The sequence below is a fragment of the Fulmarus glacialis genome, unplaced genomic scaffold, assembly GCF_000690835.1.
Source record: "Fulmarus glacialis isolate BGI_N327 unplaced genomic scaffold, ASM69083v1 scaffold35482, whole genome shotgun sequence".
Classification (NCBI taxonomy): Eukaryota; Metazoa; Chordata; class Aves; order Procellariiformes; family Procellariidae; genus Fulmarus; species Fulmarus glacialis.
The window spans coordinates 25,871-52,055 of NW_009197812.1; the positions used below are offsets into that span (position 1 = coordinate 25,871).

Consider the following 26,185-nt stretch of genomic DNA (forward strand, 5'->3'; position numbering starts at 1 on the left):
ACTTCTGCTTTTCTGATTTCACTATTAGGTACATACTGTATACTTACATGAACAAAAAAGAAACACTTTCTGTTTAGAAAATATATAGTATAAGCCGCAAACAAACATTTCTGTGCATTATACAGTAATCCTTTCCTAAAATAAAGATTTAACAGTAAACTAATAGTATTGTTCTCAAAGACTTTATTCAAATTTTCACTGGGTCAACTCAGACTATTAGCTGCAATAGCAGACAGTGCTGGCTCAAGTGGAAGCATTCTGTACAAACTGGACACACATTTTCTGACAAAAGGCCTCCAGTCAGCATGTCAGCTTTGGTTGTTACAAGCCTTGAGGGAGATAAGACAAGGGTATAGAAAGTCCAGGCACTGTAACTATTGCCAATTCTTTTGAGTCATCCACTCTTCCAGCTATTTGGCTGCCATAGTGGTCTAGAAGTTTCTAAAATTAACTTTCTTCCTACTGCTAATTGTCAAAAACCCGTAAGCATCCCTCCTGGTTCATGTCTGCTATGAACAGAAAGCTAACATATCAGATTGTATGTTAATTAAAGAAATCCTACCTTAGTGCATCAGCTCCATAACTATTTACAATACTCATTGGATCGGGATAATTCTTCTTCCTTTTGCTCATTTTCTGGCCATCACTAGAAAATACCAGAATGTAGGCATAAATTCTCAGAATTCTTGTAATACATGGATAAAGAAAAAAAGCCCTTCAAATCCAGCTTAATTTTTCTGTCCTATTATGCTCTTGGTAGCATAGACATAATTATATATTAGCACATCATTTCAGTATGACTGTTGAACCCGCAAGAGCAACTGGGGAATTAAAAAAAAAAAAACCAAACCAAACCAACCCACCCAAGAGGCTCCCAAGTTACAAATCTAAGCAGAAAACCTGTCTTTCCTACCAAAGCCGAGTGAAGATGCACTTGTTTTGAATCAATCCCTCCAGCCCACTGGCAAAGCTTTATTTGAAAATAAAGTGAAACAAATATAATTAACTTCTTTAAAATTACATCTAAAACTACATTTATAATCCCCTTTACTCTGCATACAAGGTATCATTTCTTTCTTATTCTGACTTGTTACTCATTTTTTCTCTCTCTAGGAAGGACTAATCCTGCTGGAAAGAATCTAGTGCAACAGATAGCTGGGGTGCATAAACCTCACGGTCTCAGGTGCCTCTTACCTCCTGCAATAGCGATATCTCCCCGACAAGTCTTAACAGCTCCAAAGTCCATTTCAGATTTAATTTACAATTTGCAGGGACTTATCTGAAACATTCTATGACTAAAAATCCGTTCAGGAAAGAACTGACTGACATACCAACCTGGCAAGAACGAGGCCATTCACAATTACATTCTTGAAAGGAGGTCTTCCAAAAAGAGCAGTGGACAGCACCAGCAAAGTGTAGAACCTGGAAAAAAAGACAACATAAACATGACTTTCTAAATACGCCAAGCTAAAGTCTGCATGTCTTTCATTACAAAAGAAATTTTTCATTATGTTGTTTTACTCTAGCAAAGTTAAAATTTAAGTATGTGGAACATTTATGTAGCAAAGACTCAGAAGAGGAGCTTATTGTAAGCAGATCTTTTTCCTCTCTGTAGCGTATCGTGCTGTTTGCTCAGCTGTGATCTACTAGTCCAAGAAGGCTGAAAAATTGTAATAGTAAGCATTAGGAAGGTCGTGAAGAACGGAATTGTAGCATTTTCCCCTTTAATAAAGAAAGGAGAATTCTGTCCCTGAACAAGCTCCTATTTGCTCACTATCAACCTCTGAACACAGGATCAGCCAGGAACAAACACAGCAGACAGGACTGGCACACATGGTGTGTGTGTGAGAGGGCGTGTGTGTGAGTGTATTCTTCAACCTAGCACACAACTGAGCAGTTAGTGCTGGGAGCATGAAAGCAACTTAGCAAAAGTAAGCAGAGCTTCCTTCCGATCAAACAAACTTACTAGCTGGTTAAATTAGCCATCACTAGAAAATAGGAGAATGCAGGTGTTCCCCACAACAAAGGGCAGTAGGGGGTTCCCCCCCTCCATGTGATGTGTTTAAAATACCTGTACAGACTATCTAGGACACTTAAGAAATCAGTGTTGGAGCAAGCAAAGGCACCTATTGTTCAATATGTCGATACATGATTATATCTGAGAAATTAAGTGGAGGTGCAAGATTATGTGGTAATTTCATACTCAAGAGTCAGAACCTTCACCAAAGGAGGTATCTATAAGTTTCTGTAACTGCACTGCCGGTAATTACTTCTAAGAAAATAACTGGAGGGTGGGCCACTGTTTTCCTGGTTAAAAGTGAGTATCACACTGACAATTGCTTAGCAACCTTAAAACAGCAGATGATTATACAAAAGCTAATTGATTTAGAATAAGGCACAGGAGGTTGTGCCTCAGAACTATATATTTGCATGAAGATTTAGTAGAGAAACACTTTATTGGGGAAAAACAAAGGTCCATCTGTATATTCCAAAGTAGTTTTTATCAAAAAGCTGCCTTTAATTGCAAAAGCATTATTCTGACATTTGAGGGTCCAAAGCTCTGTAAAAGTTGCTGTATGCATTACTGCATTTATTAAGTGGCTTACATGACAACTCTGATGTTTATCTCTCAGGCTTTTAAATCTCAAAATCACCTCAATTCACACTGCAGGATACAAATTCTCTTTATTAAATTGCATTGTGATTTCATTAATTTTAACCAACACTCCTCCACCTGCACACAAACACATGCACTCAAAATCCCCATCTTCATTTCTAACTTTCTTAAGAAAACCCCTAAACACAAACATCTGAGCATTTGCTCAGATGATCGACACCTCATGCCTACAAGACTGACAGTTCATGACAAACACAGCAGTACTTCTTTAGTATTTAATATGAAGGTACCTTATTGACAAACTCCCATCACTTTCTGCAAACAATTCTCATATACAGCAGGTGCGTTTCCAATTAAAAAGAACAAAGCAGAACCAACAAGAAGAGATTTCAATACTGCTTGTATTAGGAAAACTGTACAGAGGGACTGTGGGCTCTGAAAAAATACATCCAAGAACTTTTCACAAATTTTATGCTATTTACATTGTCGAACCTGATGAGCCTCAGCAGTGAGGTACCTTAGTTGATGACAGTTACAAGACTGTCTTTGACATCCTGTGATCCACTGGTTTACATGCCATCCTGACATAACTCTTCTCATTCTTTCTCAGATTATCCTTTTAAAAAAATTCACCTCATTCACTCTGAATATTTTAAAGAAGTGTCTCTCTGCACATTATTTTTTAAATATCTTGTCCATAGACACATTTGTTTCTGACAACTTCCTCGACTTATCTCTGCGGCTTCATCTTCCATTCACCAAATCTCAGTCTGCTTCTAGTTATGTCCTTGCAGATACATAGCTGTCAGCCAAAACAATAGTAAAAAAAACCTTAACACCACAGAGACAGAAGTCCACTTTGTTCTTCTTCCCTCCTCTTCCACTCCCCAAAAAGGGAGAAAGGGGAGAAAGCATTCCTTCCCTGCTTACTCCTTTTTTGAACAATTGTGGGTAGATTCATAATCTTGTGGTTCATGCCAAAAACCTTCAGCCGTGAATTTGCTGTAGGCCACCACATTCTGACCACGACTATAAATCTTGTGGCATCTCCCTATATACAATCAGAGATAGAGCCTTTCCTACCGATCTGTCCAGACTGCCAGTCTTGCAACCCAACTACTGTAAGATTTTTTTCCTTTGGCCATAACAAATATAATTCAGCTCTTTCACATATCTGTGCAGAAAGTCATCAAAAAGATCACTCTCCTAGCTCATCACCTTGGTCACATTAATTTTCCCCTTGTCTCCCTTGACTTTCTCCCCTTCTCTGTTGAGTCAAACTGAAGCCACCTGACCTCCACCTCCTGAGCCCTTCACCACCTACCACTCCTCACTTCACATCAGCTGCAGTCTCTGACCTGACACAAAATCAATCTTCATTCTGAATCTTAACACTTTATACAGAATGCTTCAAATAAAAATCACATACTATGCTCTTAACACTTCAGAACTCACCAGCTTGTTGTTCACTTAGGCCTAGTACGATATAGTGCTATCATACTAGCAGAAAGATACATGTGTCTTCTCTTCAAAATATCCTCATTTTTAACAAGACTTGGGAAAAGGTAACTAAAAGCCTAGCAGTTTTAGAATGAGAACCCTTCTTCAGAACAGCTTGAAACAGCTTTACCTTTTACCAAAAATACCCACCACCTCACATCTTAATTCCTTCTTTCTCTCACAAAACAAAAGTGCTCTTTTGCAAATCACAGAACACTAGCTGTTATCAAAGCACCAGCTTATTAACAGACATGAGCACCGTGGGAAAGGTATAAGCATCATGTATTGAGGCAAGTGTTTTGATATTCCACCCACAAACAGATGAGACAGACTTGGCTATGGTGAAGACTTACAGTAACTCTTATGCTGAAGTTAAAAACAAAAAGCAATCTACTCCAGATTGTAATGTGAAAGTCTCCATTTGCACATTGCCTACAGCACAGAACACAAGTGTGTGGGCTCAAACCCAAGCACAGCAGGTGTATGGCTACAACCACAGTCACCGCTGGCATTAGCATCAGCTTGGACTTCTCTTGTTATTTTTCCAGGGCCAATCTTCAGTTGAATTAGTGAGATGATTCAGTTCAGCCTACTAAGGAAAGGCAAAGCCGCCGCTTATCCACAGGTTACATTTACTATTTAAAAAAGAAAAAACGTTATAAACTGGAAACATGATAGCAGATCTGGATGTGGCACTGCACTCAAGTTTAGATTAATATGATACTATAAAAAGGCCTACTTGTGTAAAAATTACAAATGCATTCTTTAATGGCACTAGAGAGTTTCATTGTACGCGTATGAGATCAGACTTATCTTTTAATCTGTCATGTCTCCCACACATGCTTCAAAGGATAGCACTAAAAGAAACACTGCAGTAAGTGTGTGACACATACTAATCCACTGTGACATCCCAATCTCAAACAGCTAACCCCGAAACCTAAAATTTATCATTTCTCCTATATTTTTACTGGAATTGTAACTATCAGGAATAGATTTTGTATCCACATAAAAATCCCAAACCATTTTTAATTCTATTGAACATTTACAATTCAGTAGCTCCCTTGCACAGTGTAAGAATGATTACATGTTGTCGAATTTTTTTAATTTGTTTTCATTTTTTGGCATCTAAATTACAATAAATGCCCTTTTATCTTTATAAAAGGTAGCAGGGAGAAAATCAGTTTCTGACTGTGCCTTTTGCATGCATTTTATATGTCTTTATCACGTATTCCTTTTTTTGCCTCGTTTCTTAAAAAAAAAAAAAAAAAAAAAAAGAGTTTTCTGATTTTTTTCCAGATAGAAAGAAAAAATAAAAAAAGAGGGAAAACTAAGTTTTTAATTCTCCTTTCGTGGGCACAATGAACAATGCTGCAGAAAGACTAATACATGGAATCACTAGTATTACAAACTTCCAAGCTATTTTTCTCTATTCCTTCTTCATTCTAACACTGTACTGGCCTCCCCCGGTCCCCAAAGCACAGCTGCTGCAGAGTAAGCAGTTTTTCTCCCAGATAAACAAAACCTATCACTTTTCTTCAAGATGAAACAGGTATTATTTAAATATAATATAGTATATAACATTCCATTTTATATTTAATATTTCCTAAACTAGCATTTGTCAAATTAACAGTGCTGTATCCACATGCTATATGCAACAGTAAAGAAAAAGTAAATGAAGAAACGTAGGGTTCACTGTATATACTGGATCCAACACTGCTTGAAGAGCAGCAAGCACAAAATAGTGACCTGCAAATGAGAACAGTATGTCCCTCTACTGCTGGGTTTCATGCTACTCAACAGTACTTAGTTGTATACTAACACTGAAAAGCACCATGACTAATATGTCATGATAAACAGTTGTGGAGAGCACAAAGTTAAAGATGAACACAAACAGATGGCCTAACAAAGACTACTTTTGGAAGAAAAAAAGAAAAAAAAAAAAAAAAAAAAAAAATCGCTATATATGCAAGAGGCCAGTTTTAACTAAGTTCATCAGGTTGCCCTAATTCTGACCTATGTGAAGTACTGCTTTGAGGACCCATTACAAACATGACGCATAGCACTAACTAGGTAAGGTGCAGCTATATTCTGAAGAGCATTTAATATGCCATGACAAGCCCATGTTTCACTAAGTGAGACTTAAGTGGTCCCTCCCTGACTGCCAAACTTGCAAATATAACTTCTGTTTCGAGGACCTAGATAATTTTTCGCATCACAAGTAAAGGGTTGCAAAGTGAAGACACCTTTCTCTATATTCATGAAACTTAGTTTTATTTAGCGTCATGCCTCAAATGTTTCCTTGCGCAAGCCACCTGGCTTTGAGAGTATGTATAAACCTTGCTCTCAACTTCACAAACATGCAAAAGCCCACCTCTTACCGCTCTGTTTGGGTTGGTTGGTTTGTTGGGGGAGTAGAGAAGTGGGCAAAGGGGGGTGCCAACTATGCTCCAGAGGAATTTAGTTTAACTCTCATAACTCAAGTTACTGGATGGAAGAGTTTTACTTGTACATAGTCAAATGTACTAATCTAGAAAACACAGAAATTCATCTTAAAAATCTGTCAGTTTTCACAGCCAGCCTCAAACTTCAAAAATAGAATAAACACTTAAAAATGCCCAAACTAAAACTGTATGTATGCATGCATGTATGTATGATAACATCACCCAGAGAAAATCTGAGATTAGAGAAAAGTTTTCATCAATGATTGAAAAGCATTTATTCAGAAAGGAATCAAATAAGCAGATGAAGTTTACAGTTACAAAGTTTGATTTTTGTAAACTATAAGATCTTAACAACATAAGGTTTGAATTAATTTGTTTCTTCCCCACTCATATAAACCCAAAATGCAAATTTAATCTAGGGAGCAAAAATTACTAGCCTATACATTGGCTTGAAATCCTCAAAAAATGTACTTCCATTTCAATTAACTCAACTGCTGTTTTGTTTCTAGTGGGTAACTCAAGTTCTATGATAATTCAGCTGCTGAGATTCTTCCTTACCTGGCCAAAGATCTGCCCTATTACCTAACGATGTTTTCCACAAGAGCCAGGAAGATTGCTTGCTAACATGTCGCCTTTCTGCAACATTTTTGTCAGCAAGCTTTAGAATACCGTGCATTTTACTGGAAAAAAAAAATCAAAACCATACACTTATCTATACAACATTAAAGGATCATCCAGATGTAATAGTGTAAGACGCAGGGCAATAATATCACAATAAAGTGGCAGAAAATTACCATCCTCGGGTTTGGTCAATGCCTTCAGCAATGAAGTCAGCAGGGAAAGCATCTTCAAGCTCTTTTTTGTTTTCAAATGGATAATGGACTTGCGCATAAGGCATGCTTCCACTCTCAAACCAGCAATCAAAAACTTCAGGGACCCGGTGCAGTAAGCCCTTGCCACAGTGTGAAGGGATAGTTAGGTGATCAATACTACGGGAAAGAAAAAGATTGACAAATTCTAAATCAAAACAAGAATTTGCACAAAAAGTTAATGTTATGCTTGCACATTAGATATGACAGGAGTTTTGGTTTTAATTTTAATGATTCTTCAAAAAGGTCAGCATTTCCTTTGACAATTTTTATAATGTAAAGCTATTTTAGAGATTTTTTTGTATTAACAGTGTCCAAGACAGAAGAAAAGAAAATTTATACATGTTAATCGCAAGTCCTCTTACTATTTTTCTATTTTCCCCAAATCTGTTTCCCAGGGTTTGGGCAAAGAAAACCAGTATTTTTTATGTCTGCTCAACTATTTTTAATAACTAGTTAACAGTCTCTGTGACCGACCTTTCTCGATGAAGATCAGTGACTTTTACTCCAGACAGCTCTTCCAATTCTGCCATTGAACCAATACAAACTACCTGTAAGAGACACTCAAGAAATTTAGTCAGTTATTTTCACCAGTACCAATTTTTGTTAACGTTAGACAGAGCCAGTATCTTCTAAAGTAGCTGATATAGCTGAAAAGCCAACAAAAATTTTGTAGAAGGTCCCCTTCTTCAACCTAACAAAGCAGCAAATGATGTTAGAGACCACTGCCCTGATATAATACAATTCATGTCAGAATAACTGGAGAATAATTTGAAGAACAAGCATGGTGTCAGATATCAAAAAAGGTGGGGTTTTGTTGTTTGGGGTTATTTTTTGTTTGTTTGGGGGTTTTTTTGGGTTTGTTTTTTTGTTGTTTGTTTGTTTTCAAACAACCCACAACACAATCACCTCTGAAAATTAAATGATCCTGACTTTTATACAGATAGGAGTTTCAGATTCCAGGTTCCTCTTCTGAAGCGAAGGTAAGCAGCTAAATTGCTCATAATTGAGTATAAGTGTTCCATCCCAGGTACATTAAACTGTTCATATTAATCCATCTTAAAGTGGAAAAAAAAGTGTCACAGTTAACAAAGTGGTTAAGAAAGATACAGACTTTCCTTGTTTTTATTGCATCAAACACTATCTAAGAAAAAAGCAAAAAGTTTTGGCACAGACTTGCATCGACATCATAAAATGTTGATGAAACAAATGATTCTGAAAAATTATGTAGGAGAAAAGGAGAAAAGCAAAGTTTTCTCTGCTTTATGTTTTAATCAAGTTTAACCCTCCCAGAGCCCTGTGGCCTTCTCTCATCTGGCAGGATTCACGAACCACAAGCTGCAGTTCGGGTCTGGATTTTGGAGATCCAGTCCCACATGCTATCAGTCCAGTTTAGAATTGCCATGGAAAAAACTGGTTTTTGACAGATCTGACAGGGAAGAAGTTAAATGTACCAACATAAAGAAGCTGTAAGTAGGCTAGGCATTTTTCACATAAGATAACTTTCTAACTTGCTCTTAGGATACAATAAGTCAGAGTACTGCTCAACTCCTATAGCTAGTCTTAAATACATGCATATGTATGCACACAGAAGTTGTGACTAACCAAAAAGTTTCGCTGTATTTAATTCCAAAAAACCTGTCATGAATTACAGAGAAGATAGAAACTCAGTCTGATTTGGTTTTTAAGCCATGATTTTCCTAGTCTGATTCAACTGCTGATCTGCATTACTAATCACTATCTTTTACTGTTAAAGTACTTTTGAAGTGTAATTTTTTCATTACTTAACTATTTGTCTTATTTTTCTATAGGAAGTGAAGCATTACAATGATTACAATAGTCAAATACAACAGTCTGCAGTTTGCATAGCAAACCACACCAGGGGATTGATCCCAGTTAAAAATACGCCTTTATCAACAAACCAATTTTAATCAAGATCTGTTCTTCATTCACCATGTGGCCCCATAAGCAATCGTACAAGCTCAAGCGCGCAGGCAGCAGGTGCTTAGTTCACTACTGCTGGCAGAAGAAAAGGTTTTAATAGCAGCATGGGTAAAAAATACCCTTGGATACACTGATTACCTCATCTTTGCTAGCCTTAATATTTGAACATACTTTCACACTTTGGTCTGGGTTAGAAGCTGCTGGGTTAGAAGTTGTTGCTTTTTGAACCAAGCATTTCAATACTCAAGTAAGATTCTGAATATTGGGTGCATCTGCAGAACTGCACCCAGCAGAACATATTCATAGAATAAATAACCCCAAGTCCACCTGAAAAATCCAACAACCACCAGAGGAACGCAGATAGCACCATCCTGAATAAGACTGCCTCTGTCCAAATCAGAAGGATGCAGCTACTCCAAGGGTAGCTCATTAGATACTTGAAGGAAAGAGAACAATACGGCAAGTAGATGCTAATCAAATCTGATCCCTCATTAGGCCGCACCCAATCGTTTCTGCAAGGAACAAACGGGTTTATGATCTCAAATCAAAGCTATGGCTTCGGATACATTTCTTCCACAGCAATGTCTACTTTAGTAGCCTGGCCCCTTTTCCTCCATTTTATTTTTCAGCCACATCAACTACAAACCCAGCTATATCAACATTTAATAGCAGACAGCAAAGACTGAAATACATAGGCTGGGACTGCGGGCTGTTCAACCCTGTTTCAGCATCACTGAGACCTAATGTGAAATCAGAGGTCAAGGTTAAATGCTTCTAGCAAAATGAACATTAGCATTATATCCAGGATATCCATGTAAATAGGAAGAATAAAGCCACCCAGCAGTATTTGTGGACCTCAATGTTCCTGTGGCATAGTTCTGCAGTCCGTATTAAGTAAAAGTGTTTGCTTTTACTGGTTTGTCATTTCAACTCTGTTAAGTACCTATAATTGAAGAATGAGGAGTGTTCATAGAAAGAAAAAAGTCCATGGAGGGTATATCAGCAAGACATTCTGGGATCTTTAGAAAGCATCTTCTGAATAGTAATTAGTAAAAGAAATGATTGCTAAGGTCAGCTAGAAGTGGCATTCTTAATGCAGCCTCAAAGACAACTGGAAACAGACTAAAGAAGTTCCCTCACCCTTCAGGAGAGCACAACCAGAGCGCTCTTGTTACAAATCTGTTACGCAAGACTGGGTGCACCGAAACCAGTGGAGGGTTAATAGTTTACGTGAGTGACAAGCAACGAAACAATCAGAGAATTTCTGTAACATTACCGAATATCTAATACTATAATTTGTATGCAAGTCCTATAAAATTAACCTATGTCCGCTTTATCAACTTGGGTGCTGTATTAAAGAATTTTATTATCTAATCCAAATGAGATGTGTTCCTCCACTGAGGAAATCGTTGAGATTTGAGAGCTTAAAATGATAAACTGTCTGCAAAAATGTAGTAATAAACACAAGTTTCAAAATTTAACTTCCATTATGCGTCTCTACCTGATAATTATACTAAAATGAAACTAAAATAAAAGCTAAAATAAAACTGTGGGAAACCAGATATTAATTTGTAATAAAATTCACTTTAATACCAATTAATTCACCTTATTGTACATTAAATAAGGAACCGTTATTACTTCTCCAGGATTTAATACGCACCGCATAATTGCATGCGACACAGTGTTCTTTTGAGAACAAGACATGAAGAGGAGGCTCTGCAATCTCATGGCACTAGACTGCAGTAAAACTGAAGACAGGAAATTTTGCGTGAATATTATTTCTATATGAGAGCAGATGTTACTTATGCCTTAAGTTCCACATCAGTTCCAATAGTATTTAGTTTTTAAGCTACATCCCACATGAATAAAAAGAGAGAGTGAATATTAAAAAAACCTTAACTTGAAATTTAGCATGGTCCAGAAGCCACACTCAGCTATCGAAGCATGACATTCAGACCCTAGAGTAAACAGAAACGTATAACATCTACAGATAAAAGTAATAGATCTGTTGGTATTTCTATCATTATTCAGAACACCAAGCCCTGAGGAATATTTGCAGCTAATTCCAAACGAAAGGTCAATCTTCCAAGCTAGACATCATATTGTTATTAAAAACAAACAAATCAAACCTGAAAAAGAAAAAAAATCTGTACACACAGGAATACAGACACTGGGAGACTGGACAGAAAACAAAATATTATTACAGGCAAGGAGTGGGAATAATGTAACCTTTACACAACCTTTTTCAGCTGTAGAATGAAGTCTTGAAATACTTCAGCACAAAACAAAGCCTTTTCTCTATCTAAAAACAAGGGACTTAAAGTTTAGTTTGAAGACTGACAGTTTATACCTAAAAATTTTGAATAAATGTTAAAAATTAACTATTATATGGAGAGACACAAACACTTGGTTTGTCAGTAATTTACAAACACGCTTATAGCATAAATAGAATTCAAATGCCAAGGCTTTCTTAGATACTTAAATCGTAATTGCAACGAGTAACTCCCTCCCTCCCCCAATATTTCCCTGCCTATCAGCAAGATTTCCAACAAAGAGGAAATAAAATATGCTTTATGGTGCACATCTAAGCAATAGTGCAGTTTAAGACAACAAAATACTTTTCTGGCATATGTTTTCTTATTTGAGGTCTTCCACGTCCAAAACGAAAATTAAAAAACTTTTTCAAATCAAGGGAGATAAAAACAGAGGCTTGGGATGCTGCCATCAGTATTTACCTTCCATGGACATCCTGACTAGCCATCCTGATTAGCATTTCCTATTTCCAGCATGAGGAAGGACTTATACGTATCTAATGGAACTAACCCACACAGAAAAAAAAATTTATCTTCAGAAACAGTTTTAAAACTTAGCGTTTTGACACTTAGAAAACAGCAGTCATCAAAACTGTGTAAAGTATTCACTTATGCAGTTAGCTTTATGCTACCAACTGCACAGTACCTTACAACTTCAAAAAACTCATTTCTAGCATTCCCATTATACACTTTCATCATTCCACTAGATTCACATTTTTACAGTCTGTTACATTCACATTTGTAGCACTACAAATATATATTTTCACTGTTCTACTATGGTGGACTTGCTTTTATGCCTTCAGCAATTCATTTGGTTTGAAGTAACCGTGCATCAGAAGTTCAAAAACAGACTGAAAGAACTGAGTTTAAAAAAAAAAAAAAAAAAAATCTCGTCCTTGCCATTTTCTCACTGTGTTTGTTTTTTCCATTAGATTTACTATCACCGCAAATTCTTCCAGGAGAGGTAAAATCAATTCTAATACAAAAACAAGAAAAATTGCTTGCAGTTTTCAAGCAAAAGCAAAGAAAACATGTATGTGCACGCAAATGCATGCATACATATGCATATAATCTATCACCTATTATAGATATACATATACTGTTAAGACCTTAATAGAACCTAAGACTGCAGCAGCTGAAGATATAACAGCCTATCAAAACAAGCAAACAACATATACAAATACGCTTTTCTGTCAACTGGAAACCTTTGTTTTCTTACTCACCTCTTCAAAATCGTCACTGACCCACAAAGGGATGGGTGTTCCCCAGTACCGGTTTCTAGATATAGCCCAATCTCTTGCGTCTTTAAGCCAGTTCCCAAAACGCTTCTCCCTCACAAAATCTGGAACCCTGTTCCGAAAGTAAGAAAAGTATTCTTTTATCACTACATTCCACTTAAAAGAAAGCTAGTAAGAATGGTTGTATTTTATTTCATCCACAAAACAAGTTGATTTCAGCACATTGCATGAATTAGAGCACATTCATATTTCGGCACTGGCTATTGCAAGGCCTATAGACTTGCTGCCAAAGACATAAGACCATTTCTTCTGCCTTTCTTTGATCGTCAAGTACGCTACAGAAGTGAAAAATACCATGTTTGTTTTACTCTAAAATAACTCAGTAAAAATATGTGCAACATACAATAGATTCATTAAGGATGAAACAATGTCCAAAAATCCTCAAGATAGTCCAACATTGGAGGATTATGACTAAGGGTGGATAACAATACTACTGCTTTATTTTACGTACAGAAAAAAAATACCAGTTACTGATTTTGGTACTGAATGAATGACAAAGTTTCAAAAGCCTGGAGTAAGAGCATCAAAAGGCACCTTGCATTACGCACGGGCATCCAGGTATTTGCACATTACCTTTAGGCTCGGAGAATAAAGAAATCCCAGGTTGATATATCCTATAAAAAAGCCTTTTCATGCTATTTATCATGTCCACTTTTAATTCTCCAATTAAAAAACAAAACCACCACTCCCGCCAAACACAACAACATATCAGTGCTTGCTAAAAACTCATTTTGAGCACTAACGGGCTGTTAAAGGGATGTTAAAGACAAATATTCATCATATGAAAGTGTCCTGGAGCTCAAAGGTTTACATCAGAATCTGATGCCTAGCAAGTTTCCTGGATATGCTAAATGGCCTGATGGTTTGATTAGGAACCAATTGTTTTCTCTTACGATGTAAACAAATAATTAACTATTTATACAATTATATAGCAGATAAGGAAAAGCAATGGGTTTTGAGGTCAACAATATACCCCCTTCATGCCTAAAGGTGCATTTAAAAAGACTAACCTCAAACTGATAGGAAGAAGAAACTTAAGACAGTGTCATAGATGCACAGAGCTGTGAATGAACAGTTAACAATAATACAAATAACTTGAGAATTGAGTTATTGAGCAAACCATGGCAAGTTTTTCTGGGTTTGTTTTTCCAGTGTAACTAGCAGGGACCCTCAAGTATAAGCTGGATTTAGAGATCCAGAGTTTCTAAAGAAAGGAGCAGCCAAACTACAGAAAACATAGGGTCTCTCCTACCTTTTCTTTTTGAAGCTCTTGGTCCTCCATCAAATATTTTTTGAAGAAGAATGATTTTTAATCACAGATCAGCCCCAAGAGTAACAAAAATGAAAGAATCCTTTAGAGGAAAAATTAAAAGAATGCATTCACGTGACACACTAAGGTAGGATTTGGCCCAGCAGTAGGAGACTGATGAAATAAGTGTGAGCATCCCTCAAAAAAAAAAAATCTACTGATGAAAATGAAAGCTACTGTCCTTTAAAAGTTTTACCCATGACGATACCATGTGGAGATCTGAAGACTTCTTGATGCCAATGTTGTCTCAGGTGGATAAAAACTACCATTAAAAGACTCACTAAACATCAGCCTGAAGTTCCACAGCCTCACTAGTCATTTCTAGATTTACTTTCAGCTGCAAAGCTATTTTCTGTAAAGAAGATTTCTTAAACAAAAATGTCATATAAAAAAATTTTTTAAACAAACTCAGTGACTAATGTTTCACATGACATCCATATCCCTTTTTTGAAATTTAGAAACAAATACAGGGTTTCACAATTTGTTTTAGAGTGGGACTCATTACTTCTTGTGGTGACCTTAAGAGACCCTCTCTCTAAACACAAGTGGAAACTGTACGAAGATCATTAGCATTTGCCTAACATTCCACTAATGTGGAAAACTTCTCTTTACATCACTCCTAAACTAGTTTCCATTTTTCAGAAGTTGTTAGACACTGATTAGCTGAAATTATTAGTCCCATTTAACATAGCTAGAGGCTGAAACAATCCCCCAATGACATTAAAATGCTAAGAGTTTCAACTCTGCCTCCTCAAAACATGCATGAAAAATTAATTTTATCCCCAAAGTGGACATTAACCACAGCAAATGTATGTGGTGTGATTTTTCTCCCTCTCTCTGAGCTATGAAAGCATATAATTTACCTCTTCTGGTAAAATTGCCTGACCCTGCTGCCAGTTTTTAGCGGAACATAAAACACAAACCACTTCATCTACCATGAACCACATTTGCAACAATGATTTGCGGCACTTTAGAGGTACAATACAGAAATAACACTGACACAGCTATCAAATAAAATAAAAAGAGCCTGTATCTCAAACACATTTTGAGCCCATTGCTCAATGAAAGTGTTACTTAAAACAATTGGTTCTTACCACCACACCGATGCTGCCCATACACGCTACCCAGATACCGAACAGCGGATACAGCCTCCAACTGGGAACAAGCTACAGGAGTTCTGGCTGCAGCAGAGAACAGCCTTGCCAGTCATGTAGTTCTTCAAGACTACAGCCTGTTCATTTTATTTAGTCTCACTAGATTTAGCTACAGATATCTCAGCCTGACACTTCTGACTTACCTACATAACATAAGGAAAAAAAATTTTAAAAAGAAGAAAAATCTATTTAAATATTTCACTAGGCTAGGAAGACAGAACGGAGTATTCTCAACAATGTTGTTACTAACACCTGATCATTATGTTACACCAACTCCAGGTTAGTGTTTCAATAGGGTTTTTTCCATTTCTTTTTAATCCTCTTCTCTTAGGTATTTTTGTGATATACTTCTCTTGCTAAATTTTAATAAAGATAACATCCTGCCACAGGTATATATTATTAAAGGAAACATTTTTTACTCTTCCATCTACATAAAGCAACGATTTCTTAAATTTGCAGAAAGATTGTTTGTTTTACTCAACTAAGGAGACTGAGGGCAGCCTGAGGAATGCCACCCTCCGGTGAATTCTGCTCCATTTTCTCCTGTGCAGTAACTGAAGAAACTTGGCCTCACCCTGAGCCTACGCTATACTTTGTTTAATCTATCAGCCCACAGTCTTCCTCATAATTCCCAGTTAATTTTTCCATCTCTATTCCCAAGTACATTGCAAACAGAATTGTGACTTTGGTAAGACCACGATAAAACCATGAATGACTACTGACACTAGTCCTTAGCTTTCAGGAAATTTTGGGGTGTGTTAAACACCACTTACCTAAACCCGAAAGCTGAAACAGTCCCCTGAAAGTTAATGGCTGCACAATTTGCCAAAGTACAAACACTGAACCCTCCTGTGCATCAAAACTGTCCTCACAGCATGGATATTTAGGAAGCTTTAGAAAGAATGAAAAGACAAAAACAAAAGCAAGGCCACCCACATAAATATTCCTATTTTACGACACAGATATATGGAAAAAAAAGGCCTTTCCCATATGCTAATATGCATGGTTTTCACATTTAACCAGATATCTGTCACAAACCCCCTTCAGCTTGAAAGCACAAATTTCAGTTTTATGCTGGTGACTCCACTGAATGTACAGCTGGGTATGACAAGCAAGGTGACTAGCGCTACAGCCCGTTTAGAGCAACCCACTGCTAATGGCACTGAACAGATTCAGATCTCAGAAAAGGTCAAGCTCCAGCATCAAATAGTTCCACGAGTTTGCAACTGAAATCAAAGCAGCAACTTCTCTCCTAACGCAATCCTGCTGCAGCTCCTAAAACTGTGCTGTTAGAAACAGGTTTTTTTATTTCCCAACTGCTCTACAATTTGTGTTGGTTTTGACCTTCAAATTTCCCTGCAAAATGACACAGATAGGATTTCGTACTTCTTTTGCAAACATTTAAGCAAGGTTAAGGAGACTGCTGTCTCAGCAGGTCATGAAACTCTTGATTCATGCCTGTAGAACAGTGTGGGATAATAGCTATTTCTACTTTCTTGGCACCCAGCATAGTGCACTAAATAAACTTCAGGATGCAGACATTTCAGCAGTTGAAAAGTTCAGGGAACTGAACTCCACAACACAAAGGAATAAGTATCAATTTGTCAAATCATAAATTAGAAAGATTTTGCATGAAAGTACATCTGTTTCAACCTGTTTGAATGCTAATTTCTGTCTTACTCTCCTCACATCAAAACTCTATCTTAACAAGTTAGAGATGATGAAAATTTTTAATCTGCTTCAAATTTGTATGTCCAATTTTGACAGGTTGTTCCTATTTTGGAAGCAGATTCGGGGTTTTGCTAAATTCATGCATTGCTAAGTCATAGAATCATAGAATCATAGAATCATTAAGGTTGGAAAAGTTCTAAGATCATCAAGTCCAACCGTTAACCCAACACCACCATGCCCACTAAACCATGTCCCTAAGCACCTCATCTACACGTCTTTTAAATACTTCCAGGGATGGTGACTCCACCACTTCCCTGGGCAGCCTGTTCCAAGGCCTGACCACTCTTTCAGTAAAGAAGTTTTTCCTAATGTCCAGTCTAAACCTCCCTTGGTGCAACTTGAGGCCATTTCCTCTCGTCCTATCACTGGTTACTTGGGAGAAGAGACCAACCCCCACCTCGCTACAACCTCCTTTCAGGTAGTGGTAGAGCGCGATGAGGTCTCCCCTCTCCAGGAGGGGAGCCTCCTCTTCTCCAGGATCACTGCAGTCCTCTGCACAGTGAACTCCCACATCCTTTCTTGGTAGCTACTCATTTTCTTAAAACTTTTCTTAAACTAAAAACTCCATTTGACAAAAAAAAAACCATGAAGAACAAAAGAAAATCCAGTCCTTTAACAACGTTTATTAGCTTATCACGGCAGAAAGCATTTTCTTTGCCTTCAAAGTCTATGTACTACCCGGCATCCAAGTCACACAAGCAAAGTGGGCATGGATTTGAAAATAGCGAATTAGGGACCATCTTCAATCCCAGAGCATGAATGCGTGTGCTAACAGTAAGTTACCATGGCTGCTGATCCAGTGACTTCTCATCACCAATTAATACCCGAGGAACAGCATCAATTAAAATTAATGTATTTGCTTCGACTCTTGTCTCCAGAAATGTACAGGATGTAAAAAAACTCTAAATTATTACATAATCCAGAGGAAACGTATTAAAAGGATTAAGACATCTGTTCCTTTTCTGTATGTGTATTTTGAAGTTATTATTATCTCTCTCACGCTCATAACACAATTGCAAATACTGAATTCAACTTATTATTCCATTTCAAAGCTCAGATGTGCTCTGTGTGACTCCATGATTCGGCTCCCCTTGCCCTAGTCACAGGATACAAGAACTCTGTCTCAAAGCAGTACCGTCCCTCTTTTCTGTAAACACAATTATCACTGCTGAAATAAACAGCTGACAAATATTGCCACAGCAGAAGCCTCATATGTTTTATCATCAATTTACCATTAAAAGCTGTTTAAGATGTTACATAAAGATAGACTAATCCTTTCTCACTCTTCATCATTCTTCTCATCAGCTAATTTTATTCATTACACTCTTTGAAAAACCACAGCAATTTTATGTATTGGGTAAGATTTACTTCATAATTACTCACTGAAGGAAGCTCTTAGCTTATGAATTATTTGAAAAACAGTCCCATAGGGGTTAGACTATAAAGTTGATAAACAAAACACTACCTTAGATAGAGTGAATTAGGAAATCTAATACCAGAATAGTATCCAACATCTGATATGTTTGGTTCTGAGAAGATGGTCCCAGATCTATCCTTTCATTTGGCGAGCTGGTAACTTTTTAAGCAACAGCTGAAATCAGGAATCACTTATCTGTCTGGAAAGGAGGAAGTTTTTCTTCCAGAAGATAGCTGAATTGCAACAGCAAAACCAAAGCTGATTAAGTAGTTATCCTATGTCATTTAACTAAATATGTACAGATTTATTTAAATTCATAATTAACAGCTATTATTTTTGTTTTAGGTGTAGAATTTGCTTTTCTTTTTAAACATTAACCAATTCTTATAAGACAAAGTCTTAAATTCCATTATGTTAATTTACTCTAGTAACAAGCCTCCTTCAACATGCCCTCAAATTGATTTTTAATGGTTTTTAATTCAAGGAGATAAAATAAGCAACTACTCATGCCCTTTTGACACTTTAATTAGCGCCAATCTATATCATGGACCTAATTAAACATCGGGGGAGGCAGGAGGGAGGAAAGGGGAAGAGAGAGGAAAGGTCAGCTGTTTGCAAAGCACGCAGAATTTCCACTGCAGCAGAATCCTTCTCCTCCTCAATTCATGAAAGCTTATTAGAACGGTGCACAACCACATACCCCACATGAGTTTGGGTTGTCTCCACCAGTGCAAGAGAATTTTCTGCTTATATGCAGCTTACATTTGCTAAATGAATAGTGCTTTCCGTCATTTTGATATAGCAATGTTTTTCTTCACTCTTTTATCCTGGTTCCCATAGCAACAAACACTTCAGCGTGAGACTGCAATGCTGCTGCAGACTGCATCATAACCCTGCCGTCAGCAGCATACAGCTGCTTGACAAGTCAAGATTAAGTGAAGCCATAACCTCACCTCCAATTTTGTGATACTCTCATAATAAAAAATCCTAATATATTTTATTTGTATGACCCAGACACCATGCTAATTGCTATTAAAATTTTTAATCTTACCAATGATGGCAAAAATCCCTGCAACCTGAAACCAGTGAAAAATGCAGCTTTCACTTTTCTTCTTTCTGCATAGTTTCCTTTGGAATAGTCTAACATTTATAGGTACAAAATACTTTTAAACAGCATTACCACTTAGGATTCAATTCAATTTATATATAAAAATATGTTTGCAGTCCTATAAAGGTGGCAGACATTCAACATACTGCACGTGCAGATAGATTTACCAGCTGCCTAAGAACACGGTACTATGATTGCTTAGTGAACTGACATTTGGAGTCTTTATTTAGAAGGGTATTACTTGAACCAAACAACAACCTTTTGATGACCATTCACTGGGACTGAAAAGATACATCCTGTATTCATGACATAACTGGCAATCTCTGCTCAAGAGGCTTTGAGAGGAAACAGCAAAATTAGGACACAGCAGAACACAAGCTATCAAAATCAACTGGAACAAGCCTCAAAATTCACTTCTGATTCTCAACTATGTCTGATAACAGCCAGTAATAAAATCTTCTGACTTATGCTGCTCTAAATTAGACAAACACAAGGCTAACCCTGCAGCAATTTTTTTTTCATCTCCTACTGTAGGCAATGACACTAGTTTGAATTTTTCCTCGGGAAATGTTGCCATCTAGTGACTGCACATTGCTATGCACGTCACAATCACTACTAGAGGGAAGAGCTAATTTGTATTCACGTTTCCTAAGAGAAGTGTGATCAATGATTCAAAAAGAAGTCACAATTGCATGGTCATATTAAAAAAAAAAAAAAAAGGGAGGGGAGAAGTCGCCACACACACACAAGATGCATTTAAAACTGTTCAGATAAAATGTATTTATTAATGCTAACAAACTAGGAAAGAAAATATCCTACGAGACATCCTAAAAAAAAGAAAAAGGAGGAAAACAAGGGACTCAGTAACTGATTCTCCTCCATTGTGCTACAATTCTGTTATGACTTAAAATTCTGTTGCCCCTGCTACAGACTCAGTTTCTCATCTGCACAAAAATTACAAATTTAGTAGAACAAACATTAGCTTTCTATTGTAGATGGGCTCTACAGCCTATCTTCTGCACACCCTACCAGCCTTAGGGTTTATGATACAAGACAAGCATAATTTGTGATCAAATCACACCTTTCAAAAGATGGGAGACAGTTTGCTGTTCAGCAAAGAAGGCGGCTGGTCGAAGATTAGAAAAAACAAGATCAAAAGCTTCTCAAAAGATTAATGTGTTTGACTGACACATGTGAAAACACTTTGGTTTTAGAGTGCTCATACAAGAACAGCAGGAAATGTGCGCAAAATTCACACTTTGCAAACCAGGAAACTCAATTCTAGCAAAAAGGCCTATCAGATGTGTTCCGTGTGATATTTTCAATAAGAGCTAACAGTTTAAGTGATGAAAGTCAAAAAAAGGGTACCTTCAACTAAGGACCTATACGTCAAGCACTTCATTACAATACTTGAATTTTTCAACGCCAGGAAGATGCAAGAACAAAAGGCTTGGATTCTTTCAAGTCCCTTACTGTCTTCCGTCACTGCTTTCCTTCCACTGATGCTCGTTTTTCCACTATACCAAATGCTGTACATCTTATGTAAACAGAGTCAGAACTGTGCAATAGTCTCTAACACTAGAAACTTGTCAACAGTTAGAGGTAAATCTTGCAGGAGTTACTGAAGTAGAACTTTAAGCAAGGCAGGTTTTTGAAAAATAAAAATAAAACAGAGTTCAAAGCTGGTATTTAAATACAAACTACACAGTCTACAGAACCTTTTCTATCGAACCTGCAAGTATAAAAATATTACATACACTGCCAGAAGTGTGAGCTACAACAGTTTAGAAACGTAAGTATAAATTGCATTAATTTACTCTTTAAAATAACTTATGAATTTGTAATTTATACCAACTTTGAACTCTGTGATGACAGGAATTAGTCCTATAGTATACAACAGAATCTAAGGTTGCATCGTTTAGTTGCTTATCTGTGGTTACGTAAGAAACGCTCCTTCAACAAATCATTCTATGCTATGATAGTTAAAACAAACAATTAAGGCTGAAATCCAGACCGCTTACACCGGGACCCATCTTTGGTGCTGCACCTAACTCTCCCCATCGACATAACAGGAAACCAAAGGTCTGACAGCCTGAATGGTACAGCAGCTGAACTTGCCCCTCTTTATCTCAAGTACCACAGTAGGTTGTCTGAATATGAATACCCTTTTTTTTTTTAAATTTAAAATTTTTTAAGAATAATATCTTCTGCCAGGTAAAGAGAACATTCAGTAATGGACCTTGGATTAAAGGCTGAAACAGAGTCTTTTAAATACTGTTCTAATTCTGCATTTTCAGCAACATCCAACACAAGTTTCTTCCCACTCTGATCAGAATAAGGTTGGGAGAAAGTAGAGAGGATTTTTTGGTTTCCGATTTTACAAAAATGCTGGCACATTACTCATGTCATCATTCTTGAAAGCTATAGTTAAGTTCATTTTGAAAAATGAAGACAGTTGCTGGCTTTAAATTTTGAATAACTATGGTTTTATCAGTAGGCTAATTCATTAAAAAACTAATTAGAAATGCAATCAGGTTGCAAAGTTTGTCCAACTATGTTTAATCTATTTCATCAAAAAGGATATCTATAAAGAGTGCAGCTATTCTTAAGGGACAATATACCTATCAGTCATTTATAGGAATAAAAAAAGTAATGCAGTCAAACTCATTTTGCAAAGGTTAATATAGTCTGAAAAGCATTTATCCCCAATTTTCTCATTTTCAGGACATGCTGAAGCCCCAGAGAATCCAAAAATAATTTTTTAAAAAGCTAGGTATTATTCCTGTGACACTTTCAGAGATAAAGTCTCTTTAAAATCAAAAAAGTAGGTTTTGGGAAGGATGGAGTTCCCAAAATTTAAATAAATGAAGAAGTTAATCCCAAACAAAACTAACATCAGTGAAGAACATAGGAAGAAAACCTTAAAAATGATGCCTTTTTCTTTTAAAAAGCTAGATTTTAAAAGCCATCTTTATGTAATAAAAGCCATCTAGTATTCAAACTAGTAATTATGAAGTCACATACTGGAAATATGTATTAATATGATTTTATCAATCATTTAGTGATAATAGAGCTCTACTTGTGACCGTATTCTCTACAAAAAGATCCTCAAAAACTTTAAGACCATACTGTTTTGAAAGGAATCTGGAGGAATCAGTTTTACGGTCAATTACAGAATTATGTTGAGACTCAAGAATTACCTAAAGGACAAACAGTTACTTTAAGTACATTGAATATTGCTAATTAATACAATTGCCTGGTCTTCCCATCCAACCTTTGCAACCGCAGCGCTCACATTCTGTTCCACTTGTATCCCCACTACTCAACACTTAGAGAAAGCACCACTTCAAACCCAAATATGTAGATAAGGTAGGATTCAAACTGTTTACTAATTCTTATTAATGTCTCCTGGATGAGTGGATGTCACCTCTCAGTTTCTTCTTGAAGCTTTGCTTCTGGAAAAGCAAAACCATCCTAACCATTCAAACACTTCCTTAATAGGATCATTACATTTTTTTTACGTTCATGTGAAAATTAAGTATGCAGGTCTACTGTCAGTCATCAAAACAGTAAAAGCATCTTGAGAAAGCTAATTAAAGCTAAGAACAAACACTTTCACCCCCTCTCCAGCTTATTTTTCCCCAAAAGAAGGATCACAGTATGTTCTGTTATGGAAAACAGAAAGCAACTTACTAATCTATAAAATCTTCTTACATATCCAGACTGGGCATGTGCTTATTAGCAAGCCAACGCTGCAGCATTTTTGGACAGTCTGTATCATGGATCACTAATTTTTCCCACATATTTCAATATTTACAGTGCTTGTACCACGTAAGCAGTTATGCAAAAGCTGCTCATGGAGAATTTAATTGCTAACTACTGTCCATGGTAAAACGCAGCATAAGCTGTAATTATTCACTGAAAGTTGAGTCACCTCCTTTAACACCATTTCAGTTGCTGAGCAGAGACACACAGGGGTGAAATCCCAACTCTCCTACAGTCCTCGTACGGAAAGACTGAACGACAACTGAAATGGCACACAGTACAACTGAATGAGGCTGTAACCTCCACATTTTCCCCACCTGATCTCAACTTCCCAGGCACAAGTTATTTATGAGAGGAGAAGAAATAACAATACAGGTTATGAAGATGAAGAAGATAGGGTCTTTTTGTTACTAACACACCATAAACCCACAATTGACTCTCAAAATGGCTACCATCGCCAATAGTTCCCTCTTACTGCTAATTTAATAGTGCATTTAAATTATCCAAAACTTACCTGTTGTTTTCTACATATACTTCACACAAATATTTTTCACATTCACTATATACATATAAAGATTTAATTTTTGCCGCTAGTAGAAAATTTTGATTTAAACCTCTGAAACTGAGGTTACTTACAACTATTACACAAGCTAGGGCAGTTGGGTTGGCTTTTTTGTGGGTGTTGTAGGGAGAAGGTGGGTTTGGGGGAAGGGGGTGTTGGTTTGTTTTGGTTTGGTTTTGTTTTATTTTTTTTTTCTTCAAATGCACTATGACAAAGTATCAACCTTATCTGTAATAACTAGATGAAAAGAAAAAATTTATCTAAAAATTAGTATAATTTGGAACAATAAATACCCAGAGTTTAGCTGCTACATTCTTCTCTTTAGTGGACCCTTTTGGGAGGCTTAACTGTGCACTTCCATGCTTCTGCAGGTTGATTTTCCTTTGCAGTTTCTCTCATGCTGAATTTCTTAGGATCATATAATGTGATTTGAGGATACTTTTAATGATCCTGTAACGTATTTCACTGTAAATTATTAATATGTATTCAACCTTACTTACACTCTAGAATATGTTTCTCGTTGGGATTTTACACAAGCAAAGAATGCCTTCTGGACACAAGAAAGGAACAGTGTGCAAACATGTTCAAACACTGGGCTGATATGCAATTCAGCAGGTTATATCTGTTTATACCAGGAAGGCTATCCCATTGCTCTACAAGTTTGAGGCACATTTGTGAAACCTGAGATAAAACACTATTTAAAACTGGTTACCAGCCCCATTCCAGTAACATTGGCTCAGAAAGACAGAATGGAAATATGAAGTTAAGTTACCACACTAACAGTGAAATAGAGCTTTGTAGAGTTCCGGCACACGCACACCCCGCCCCCGCTACACACCCAAACCTGGGCAAAGGAAAAAAAAAAATATGCAGGAGACATTACCAGTAGCACTGGGCATTATTCTCCAGTAGCTTCTCCACCATGTGCTCCACTCTTACAAACCAGCTTGGCACAGCTTTGTATATCAAAGGAGTATCTGACCTGTAGAGGGAAGGTGATGGGGAAGGGTGCAAAACAAACAAGAACATTTTCAGTGCTACATTATTTATAAAATACTCTTTAAAATGTATTTTTGCACATGGCAGTCGCCTTTCCACAGACTGAATTCACTGCTGTTCCTGAAATGTTATCACAGTTACATAGGTTGGGTTTTGTTTTGTTTTTTAAATTACACAGTTACACTTACGTGAGCTACTATTCTAAAATCAAATCCTAAAAAAAAATTTTTTTTTTACAAAGCCTTCAAACTCAGCAATTCAAGTAATTTGTACAGCAAGAGAAATCATGGGAACATTCAAACAATACTTGAATTTGAAATTTATGTTCCTACAGAGTACAATAATATGAGCTTCAGTAAGTATTAAAATGAGTCATACTTAAGTCTTCCACTTTAGCTCATTCTGTATTTTTTTGTGTACATCAATCTGAAAAGCCAGAAAACATTATGCTATGTTTTTACTATCTGTATTTAAAAGAATAATAATAAATCATAAAGATGAAGTAACAGTACCCAGGGTTAACTAGAAGAATGTCCCATTCCAGGAGGAGAAGAAAGAGATCCAGATAAACACATAAAAGTAAGAAGTTATCCAGACATCTTAACATATTTCTTACTTCAACATTCAAATAAAGTCATACGAAACCCATATATGGTGGGAGCAGATTCAGAACTTGGGAGTGCTTAGAAATGGGAACACTATAGGTCTGAGTGTACAGACTGATAACTTCCCTAAATTACCTAGTAAAATTAGTATCTCTAAGCAGCTAACTGCACCATGTCTCAACCTGGTCTCTTATTTGTCAGTTCCATAATACAACTGCTTAAGGTCTTGAGAGATTGTTCAAGTAGCATGCATCCATCTAAAGGATCCGGTAATCAAACAGTGGGTAAAAGTCATTATAGGAGAGTTCAGACATTTCTAGACTTTCACATCCATCCCATTATTCCAACTTGAAAAGGGAGACTGAGCCCTAGGGGATGGAATCAGTCTATGGGTACAAAGCAGCTTCAACAATACTGGGACAAGCAGCTCATTCTCCCTTCATATCAATCCACCCCACAAAACGTTTCTTAAAATATTGCTTTTGTTTAAGCCACTTTGCCTCAGAACTTGGAAATACACTTGCTCAACAGTAATTCGCAAGCAAAGACCCTGA

The 26,185-nt window shown here is 36.8% G+C and overlaps 1 protein-coding gene across 1 annotated transcript in view; it reads right to left on the bottom strand.

The window, feature by feature from the left end:
* The window catches only part of IARS (isoleucyl-tRNA synthetase), a gene marked incomplete at both ends in the record, with an annotated part of 74,098 nt that overhangs the window by 24,816 nt on the left and 23,097 nt on the right, over positions 1 to 26,185 (bottom strand). Inside the window, 6 exons of the mRNA XM_009572685.1 lie at positions 563 to 646; positions 1,336 to 1,422; positions 7,353 to 7,547; positions 7,905 to 7,978; positions 12,907 to 13,033; positions 24,911 to 25,009. Coding sequence (XP_009570980.1) covers positions 563 to 646; positions 1,336 to 1,422; positions 7,353 to 7,547; positions 7,905 to 7,978; positions 12,907 to 13,033; positions 24,911 to 25,009 — 666 coding nt within the window. The remainder of the gene's footprint in view (positions 1 to 562; positions 647 to 1,335; positions 1,423 to 7,352; positions 7,548 to 7,904; positions 7,979 to 12,906; positions 13,034 to 24,910; positions 25,010 to 26,185) is intronic.